General features: G+C 40.6%; 1 protein-coding gene across 1 annotated transcript; it reads right to left on the minus strand.

Moving 5' to 3' along the window:
- Positions 1–2,982: 2,982 nt before the first annotated feature.
- Positions 2,983–9,084, minus strand: cyp26b1 (cytochrome P450, family 26, subfamily b, polypeptide 1). The gene is made up of 5 exons (XM_080457804.1): positions 8,969–9,084; positions 8,543–8,699; positions 7,125–7,280; positions 5,019–5,303; positions 2,983–4,738 (listed from the first exon to the last, which is right to left on the minus strand). The coding sequence occupies exons 2-5, from the start codon at positions 8,672–8,674 to the stop codon at positions 4,343–4,345; spliced, it is 969 nt and encodes a 322-aa protein (XP_080313930.1). The 5' UTR covers positions 8,675–8,699; positions 8,969–9,084; the 3' UTR covers positions 2,983–4,342.
- Between the last annotated feature and the right edge of the window lie 504 nt (positions 9,085–9,588).

Here is a 9,588-nt window from a genome sequence, read left to right on the forward strand (position 1 = left end):
TAGATCTCACACAAATTTTGACCTTCAGGTCAAGATTCAATTTATCCCCTAAGTAAGCAGGCAGGCTCTATTAGCTCAATGGTTATATATATATATATATATATATATATATATATATATATATATATATATATATATATATATATATATATATATATATATATATATAGCCGTGCAGCTTTAAAATACTTTAAAAAAGGACAATCCAACATCATAAATTTACTTAAATATGGCCATGGTTGGGCCGGTGATCCACGACCAGTTGAAAGAGAGTAAAACACCAGACTGTAGACTATAGACTGATCAGCGCCAGTACCATAACCTTTTAATCCTTACCCCAACCATTAACACCTGGTGGCCAGCCGACTGCAAACCCAGTATTTTCATCGATCTGCAATGAGTTAATGAGCACTGCCTATCAAAAGCCAAAACTTGAATAGAATAGAGTCCCTATGTCAAGAGTGTGACACATTGTCTTGTGACTTAGGCTAAATAAATCGCCTAAGTCTGGACTAAGTCAGTTACTCCACAAATACTTGGTCAATACTTGAAGTCAGGTTTACAATTGCCAAAGTCAAAACTCAAATTGGCTTAAGTAATATAATCCTCTTGTGTTACATATAACTGACAGACAGTATTTGTATGTCAATAGTCATATATTGTTAAAAAACGTTTTGGGTGAAATGATTAAGAAATAGTTTGTATTCATTCAGTTTTTCTCTGTTTCAAGGACTTTTTTTTTTTTTTTTTTTACATATGCCATTATTTTAAGAAAATGTAATCCATTGCAAACATGGTGGCATGCATACTTTCAAGTCCATAGGCCTACATCTGAACTAACACACGTAACCATAGATATGCAGACATGAAGAACACACACCACAAGCTCTTTCTTTACTTTTAATACTTTATTACAGGAGTACATTTAACAATCAAGGTAACAAAAACATGACAGAAGGAAAAAGAAGGAAAAAAAACAACATTCATATTTGAATTAAGTGATATTTTGTCATGTAAAGAGAAATACAAATATTATTTATGTACAGAATGACAAACAGGCTGGCAGGAAAAATAATGGAAAGTGTAGTGTCATAGCATTTAAAAAAATGAACATACCTCACAAGTGCTTTCTGTATTTTTTTCCCCCATAATCAATACCAGATATGATGCAGTGATAGTGAATCCATGTAAGAAAAACAAAATAATAAAATAAAAATAGAGAAATAATAATTATTACGATAATCGAATCAACAATATTAACATTGTAAACACAGTGTACAATATAACTGAAATACATAATTATTCTAAATAACACCCAATATTTACCAACGACCTCTTTCTTATTTTAGGCTAGAAACTCTAAATCTGAAATATAATAAAAATAGCATTTCAAATATCTTATGACAACAATATTAATCATACAATAACATTAATATTAGGTTATTAGTAGACATAAGTAGCTGAATTCTCCCGTGGCTTGCTAAGGAAAGGAATAATATACATGTTAATATACACTATAGCCGATACGCTCTTTTCGTCAACAATTGCAATTATTCTATCCCCTATATATATATATATATATATATATATATATATATATATATATATATATATATAGGGGAAGGATACAAACTATTGTAGCAATCTAGATCTCTCAGTTAGAAAATATACACAAGTAAAGCAGCAAAAAGAATGTCTACTTTCATATATAGTATTTTTTTTCCATCATAGATATCAGTGGTGTGTTCGTTAACAAGAATGAACCATCTCTCATACAGGCAGAATCTGGCGATGCCATTGGACACAAGACTGTCCAATGAGAACCCCTACCCGGCCCGCCCTCCCCATTCCTGGAACCCCATTGGTCCGTTCTCTCTTAGCCAGGCTTCTACTTGTAACCATCTTAGAATTCTGGGCCAGGGGCTTCCCGAATGTCCCCGAGGTCCTAGAATCCGCCAGATCAGTTCAAAGCGCTCCGTCATAGATGCCTGTTCAAATTCCCCCAAAAAAAAATTCCCCTCTCTGACGACAGCGCAAAAGATGCTCCGACAGAGTCCTGATTGTGCAATCACCTTGAATGATAAATCTCTGGTAGCTAATAAAGTGTTGTCCTTTTATCCCCCATCAGAAACCACCATCATTAGAACATGGAGTTTAGCTTTCTTTCTTTGTTTTTGTTTTTTTGCATTATTTTGCGTTGATTGGAGAAGCAGCAAAGGCAGAATGAACGTCACCTTCTCCACATAATTCAAAATGGCTGCCCAAACAGACGACACAAACTTAAAGATCGCCAGGAAAACAAAACAAAAACAGAAAAAAACACAGAATGACAAAGCGCCAATCAAGCAGCATGTATTGTGTAGTCCTCCCCAAAACTACTCCGCCCCTCTTCTCCTCATGCCCTACAAAATCGTTCAGTTCAGAATCGTCCTCTTTTTTTTTTTCATAAATCATGAGTACTCCGTGATATCCCGGCCATTGAGAAGAAGTCACTGGCCAACAGACAATAGGTACAATCTCAATGCAACATGGTAGTGTAGGTCTATGGAAGCACAGGCTGAGCGAGATTACAAAACAGACATTGTACAAACTTATCATTTACAATGGTTTCAGTTACTCTTCTCCATGAGCTTAATTAATAATAATAATAATAATAATAATAATAATAATAATAATAATAATAATAATAATAATAAAAACAACAGCAAGCACAGCTGAAATTAATGTACAAAGTGCTTTACAAACTCAACATCAGAGAAGGGTGTAATATCTGTCCTGTCGTTAGGGATAGTCAGAAAGACAAGTGGAAACTTCTGCCATTATGTAGTTTAATATCAGAACCTATAGAAAACTACCAAACTCATGCCTGGTTAGGAAACTACCGAAACCATTTTAAACAGTATGTTGTACAGGTCTGTTTATAGATAAAGGGTAGCCTGTTTATGTGCAGTCAGCCACAATTACAAGTGGAGGGAGAGAGAGAGAGAGAGAGAGAGAGAGAGAGAGAGAGAGAGAGAGAGAGAGAGAGAGAGAGAGAGAGAGAGAGATGGAAAGAGATGGAAAGAAAGAAAGAAAAACAAAAGAAAGAAAGAAGTAAATGCTTATTCAACTTAATATCCTGTTCATCACCTGAGTTCATACATGCTTTTAAGAGGGCTGGGACATACCAGCAATTATGGAACAAGAATATAAAACACATGGGTTTTTCTGGCCTCGGAGAAGTTCATGATAGACACGTGACAGACAGAGAGCTGACACTTGCACACATAATGAAAAAAAATAACTTTCATAGATAAAGTGTCCCATTTACATTGCTTCACAATGTTACATCTGTCACCCTTTCAAAAATGAAACGTCCCATCTATAGCTTTCTGTTACCACTGCCTCCCTAAAAAGAATCCCTACGACTAATTAATTGTAATTAATTAAAAAAAATCTCTTTTCCAAATCTGAACCATTTAGATTTTGGACCTGTGCGGCCACTGGCCCCAGTTAAAGCCACTGTCTGGTTCGATACATATCTGCTTACCCTGGTAGAACAACTGGAATGGCCCATATTGACTTTTGATTAAAACACGAGCTAAACGCTAAACATGTTAGCCTCTTTCCAAGCTAAACGCTAAACATGTTAGCCTCTTCCAAGCTAAACGCTAAACATGTTAGCCTCTAAAAAAGCTAAACGCTAAACATGTTAGCCTCTAAAAAAGCTAAACGCTAACACGTTAGCCACTTCCTTCCTTCGTCTCCATACCCTGTTTCATCCATCACTCCCTTCTTTCCACTGTCACTCATTATTCTTTTACCTGGCTTCTAACTCATCCCTCCATTTCTACAAAAGAATATCCATGCACCATATCTAGCCTACTTCTTCTTCCTCCTCCTTCCTCCTGTTGTGCATTTCCTCCCCTGCTTATGCGCTATATTTGAAATTATATTACATAGCTTTTTTGTTTTAACTTTACATACTTTTTTGTTTTGTATATTTCTTTGACGGGAAAAAAAACACAAAATAAAATACACACACATTAGAGAATCTCTAGGCCTATAAACATTTTTTTTGGCAGCTTCTACCGTTCTCTGAAGTAAAGTCCCGATAATCGACCACGACTACAAGAGAAGGACTTCTGCTTTTCATTCAGTTTTTTTTTCTGTAAAAGGAACCTCCTCATCTGCAGAACAGAGGCGGAGAGAGAAGAATTTGACAGTTCTCCATCTTTCTATCCTTCGTTTCTTTCAACCGCGCAATCCCCAACCCCACCTCAATCCCAACCTCTCTCCTATTCCTCCTTCCATTCTTCCATCATCTCCTCCTCCTCCTGCTCCTGCTCCCGCGTCGGTCCCTTCACACGGCGGCTCCCAGCAGCATGTCCTCGGGCTTGGCCAGGATCTCGTTCTGGTTGGAGTCCAGGCCGTAGAACTTGACCTTCAGGCCGTCCACGGGGTGGACGACGGGCACCATTGTTATCCGGGGGAAGTCGCGGGTGGCCAGCTCGAAGCGGCTGGTGCTGGCCAGCTCGATGGCCAGGATGCGCAGGAAGAGCGTGGCCAGCTGCTTGCCCAGGCAGGAGCGCACGCCGCCGCCGAACGGCAGGTAGTGGAAGCGGCCCTCCTTGTCCTCGCCGCGCTCGGCGCTGAAGCGGTCGGGGTCGAAGGTCTCGGCGTCCCGGAAGACGGACGAGGTGTCGTGCGTGTCCCGGATGCTGTACATCACGCTCCAGCCCTTTGGTATCTGGACCCCCTGGAGAGGGTTAAAGAGAGAGAGAGAGGTGTGAGAAAAGGTGTCCAACGTTGGTAATAAATGGACGATTTGGAGATACTACCTACTTTTATTTAGACCTGTTTTAACCTATATGTTGTTTTACAAAAGTATTGATAATTGGAAATACTCAAGTAAAGTACAAATACCTCAAAATTAGGTATTTGTACACTTAAGTACAGTACTTGAGTAAATGTACTTAGTTACTTTACACCACTACAGATAGACTAGGGGGTTGGGTTGGGTTTGAGTTGAGACTCACGTCCAGCTCAAAGGTCTGCATGGCGGTCCGGTAGCCCCCCGACACGGGCGTGTAGAGCCTCAGCACCTCCTTGATGACGCAGCCCAGGTACTTGAGGCCCATGATGGTGTCCAGCTGCAGGTCCCCCTCGGGACACAGGCAGCCGTTGTGCAGGAGGCCCCGGGCCCTCAGCTCCTCCCGCAGGCGCTCCAGCACGTTGGGGTGGCGCAGGAGCTGCATGATCAGAGACGTGCTGGCGCTGGCCGTGGTGGCGAAGGCGGCGAAGATCAGCTCGATGGTCGACTCCTATGGAACGCAGAGAGAGAGAGAGAGAGTCTGTTGATTTAGTCGATTAGCCCATTTATTAGTCCATTTATTAGTCCATTTATTAGTACATGTATTAGTCAATTGTTAACCCATTCAATCCGGTAACGCATCTGCGTCATGTTAGATTTGAGCTATATTACCATTATTTTATACTTTTGGCTATTCAAAAATAGCAGATCTACAAGCTTGTAGATTGTAGCTTGTATATATATATTTTTTTTATATTTTTTGTGAAAATGTGTGCAAACCTTTGAACATGTTTTACTCAAAGTGTTGCTTCTGGGGATTCTACAAATGTCTTCTAAATCCTTTTTTGAAAAAAACTTATGTCGCTATAATATCAGTGGTTCTCAAACTTTTTTCATGTCAAGGACCCCCAAAATGGTACATGGATTTGTCCGAGGACACCCCCCCCCCCACCCCCATGTCAAAATATTTGGTTCCAGGGACCCCGAGAAGCAAAGATTTGAGTTGAAATTGTGTACATATATTCAAAGATTTGCACACATTTTCTTTTTTTCGTAAATAAATTTTAATTTAAGGTTTCAGCGCAATCACAGCCCCATTGATTTTCATTATAAAGTTAAAAACATAATGTGAGAACATATTAGGGAAGGTACGTCGGTCACCTATACTGGCAGCGTGCATTACAACTTTTGGCGCTGATCGGTCCAGCGCTTTGTGAGATTATTAGGCTAGACTATATTCTTTATGTTTTTTAGCCACACAATATTATTGAACTTCTCACACCAGAGCAATGGCATTTATGTTGAAAATCGGCCAAGTTTTCCTTTAAATGAACACTATTAAAGTATGTATTACATTTATAGGTTACAGATGTAAAAAATATCTTGACCCAATTATGCCAAATTAATAATTTAAGGCCCATATCCAAGGTCTCCTGAAAGTTTCATGTCATTCCGTGCAGCAGTTTTCCTGCTAAAGTCGCTCACAGATAAACTGGAGTCAAAACAAAGCTCTTTTCCCTCGGGGACGGGGGTAATAAGAGGTCTAATTTTCTTAATTCATTTGGAAATGGATGGAAAAAGATGCTGTTACTAATGGCTTGAGCACAAACTGAGGGAGCCTAGTACACACATTAGGTGCATATTAAGCTTATTAGGTTACATAACTCCCAGAAACGTGGTCAAAACTTCATTGCATCATTTTCCAAACGTACACACAGGGCACCGTCGTCAAACCCAAGCTGGGTTTCTACTTAAAAAAAAAAAAACATTTTTTTTTTGTTTAGTTTTCAGTTCGTTGTTTTAGGTACGGCGTTTCCATCCAATAACAACATTGTGTGTCTGTGTGCGTGCGTGGGTGCGTGCGTGCGTGCGTGCGTGTGTGCGCACATGCATGCGTGCGTGCATTTCTCTGTGTGTGAGTGTGAGTGTACAGGAGGCCTCTTTCAGACCCCTGGCGGGGGTAGTGTTGACTTATTTTTGGCCCTGGACTCAACCCAGAAAACCTCAGAGAGAGAGAGAGAGAGAGAGAGAGAGAGAGAGAGAGAGAGAAGGAGAGAGAGCGAGAGAGAGAGGAAGAGAGAGAATGAGAGAGGGAAAGAGAGAAAGCGAGGGAGAGAGAGTAAAGTTTCCACAAAATTCCTTAGAATTAGTCTAATAGGTAAATACAGGGTGTGCCTGTCTGTGTGTCTACGCTGCTGAGTGTGTGTGTGTGTGTGTGTGTGTGTGTGTGTGTGTGTGTGTTACTGCGTGTGTGCCTGCGCGCGTACGCGTGTGTGTGTGTGTCTGTGTGTGTGTGTGTGTGTGTGTGTGTGTGTGTGTGCGCGCACGTTACCTTGAGTTCCTGCATGGTGAGTTCAGTGCCGTTCTCCTTAGCACTCTCCATCAGAACGTCGAGTGCGTCGCTATAATCCTTCCCCTGGGAACACAAAGGCTTCTCTCTGATGGCCTTCTCTATCCCCTTGTGGAGCAAGTCCCGCGCACGGATACCCTGAACACACACACATACATACATTAGTAACATTTACCAACTAGTCGATTCAACATATTTTTCTGCATCTGTCCTGTGTTTCTTTTGTGTGTCATAACTGCAGTACTGCCATGACACTTGAATGTACTGCTGGACAAACTCCATGAAGTCTTTAAAGGCATAGAATGTAACTTTGCCCTCTGTTTACATAACAAAACAACATGTGTTTCTGCAAGTAAACACAGCCACAGGGCAAAGTTACATACTACGCTTTTAAAACCCCACTGTGGATACGTTTTTTTGTAAGTGTGTAATATGACACACTGCATATTTAATGCTATCATGGTGTCCATATCAAATAAAATATGTTGAAAAATTGAATTTCAAGAGTTCTGACTCTGAAATGTTTCCAGGAAATCCACCAAATGAATTCAGATGAGTGCACAGTAAAAACCTTAAGTGTTACTTTATCCATTTATTTGGAACTCTGAAAGTGTACAAGTATACACTCTGCCTTGAAGTAGCACTGCCTGAAGCTCATACGCGCAAAATCTCCCCCAGGCCGATTAAGCAGGAATTCCCTCTTGCAGCGGTAGATGGGAGTTTGAATCCCCCCATCGCAGTACGTGGAACTTATGGACTGCAGTTTTAAATAAACACTCAATATTAGAATGTATACAGCACCATTGTTTCCCAAACAGTGGGTCGGGCCCATTTTTGGGTCTTGAACACATTTTTATGGGTCTTAATTACTTTTGGGTTTTAATTACTTGCTATTTTCGCAAGTTTGGGTCAACATTTTCTTCTGGGTCTTGAACTCAAAGGTTTTTCGAACCACTGGCTATATATATAGCTATTTCTATGTGTTGGGTGGGTTTTTGCCGAACTTTAGACTTGATTGTATTACCTTAATAAACACCATATGCTTCCAGTTGCTAGTTTAAAGTCTTCTTTCAATCACCATGATATGCGTTTTGGTAAATTATGGTCCCATTTGTTTTAAAATTGATGATAAAGTAGGGTATGCTCTAGGAGGGGCGTGGCTACCTTGTGGTGCTTTGATTGACAAGCTACACAACCAATAGCATTAATTCCCCACCCCCGCTCTGGTCCCAACCAATAGCATTCATTTCCGGTTGCTTAAGATATGACGCGATATAGAAAGAGGGCGAATTCTAAATTGCTGAAAAATAGGCTTCATTTACGGTCTGCAGAGTCCATGGGCGTAACGCTGTCCATTCTTTTTTACAGTCTATGGTTAGAACATGTGACGTTGCTCGTACCTTCCTGTAGCCGGTGAAGGGCAGGTCGATGGGCAGGGTGAACACGTTGTCCACAAAGTCCTGGAAGGTGGAGAACAGGTGTCCCATCTCTTCCTCGGACACCCTGAAGCCCAGCAGCACCCTCACTGCCATGGTGAAGGACAGACGCTGGCTCTCCCTGGACAGCACAACACACAGTACGACTGAGTATAGAACAGTTTACAACAGAATAGAACATTAGCTGTATCCCTCTACTCTTACCTGTCTTGTGTTATCTATCTATCTATCTATCTATCTATCTATCTATCTATCTATCTATCTATCTATCTATCTATCTATCTATCTATCTATCTATCTATCTATCGGAGTATAATAGAATACAGTATGGTAGAGTGTGTATAGAACACACCTATACATACAACATCATTGTAGAGAGGTAGACCCTACCTGTAGACGTTGATAGGCTCAGGGTTTGAACTCCACACTCGTAGACTCTCCTGAATGACCTGTTGGATCTTAGGAAGGTACGACTCCAACGCCTCGTGACTGAACACCTTGGCAAACACCTGGACAGACAGACGGATAGATAATACTCGATAAACAACTTTTGCATGTTTCAAAATACACCTTTGAAATAAAATTTTAATACACCGTTTTCTTTGGTCGCAGTACAGTGTAGCACACTGTTTCTCAACACCATTTTTTTTTGGATTGATTGATTGATTGAATACTTTATTAGCAAGTTTGGGAAACAGTACAGCAAGTACAGTTACTGTATAAAAGCTGTGCTAAAAGGATAACACAAAAATAACCGGGAGGCTTGTTTCCATTGTGGTCCATTGTACTCAATTCATCAGTAAGACATGCCATACATAGGTAGGATACATCACATATCAGCAACAACACTAGAAGCTATGCTAGATATATTTACAGAAAGAAAGGGGTTGGGGGCGAGGGACAGAGGACGACAGTCATCCTGTAACTCTGAGAGTGTATCTCACAGGCACATGAGGGTCCATTTGGACCCCCCGGGCGGTCCCCGGGCCACACGTTGAGAACCACTATAG

This window comes from Gymnoscopelus braueri (assembly GCF_963280865.1).
Source record: "Gymnoscopelus braueri genome assembly, contig: SCAFFOLD_448, whole genome shotgun sequence".
Lineage (NCBI taxonomy): Eukaryota > Metazoa > Chordata > Actinopteri > Myctophiformes > Myctophidae > Gymnoscopelus > Gymnoscopelus braueri.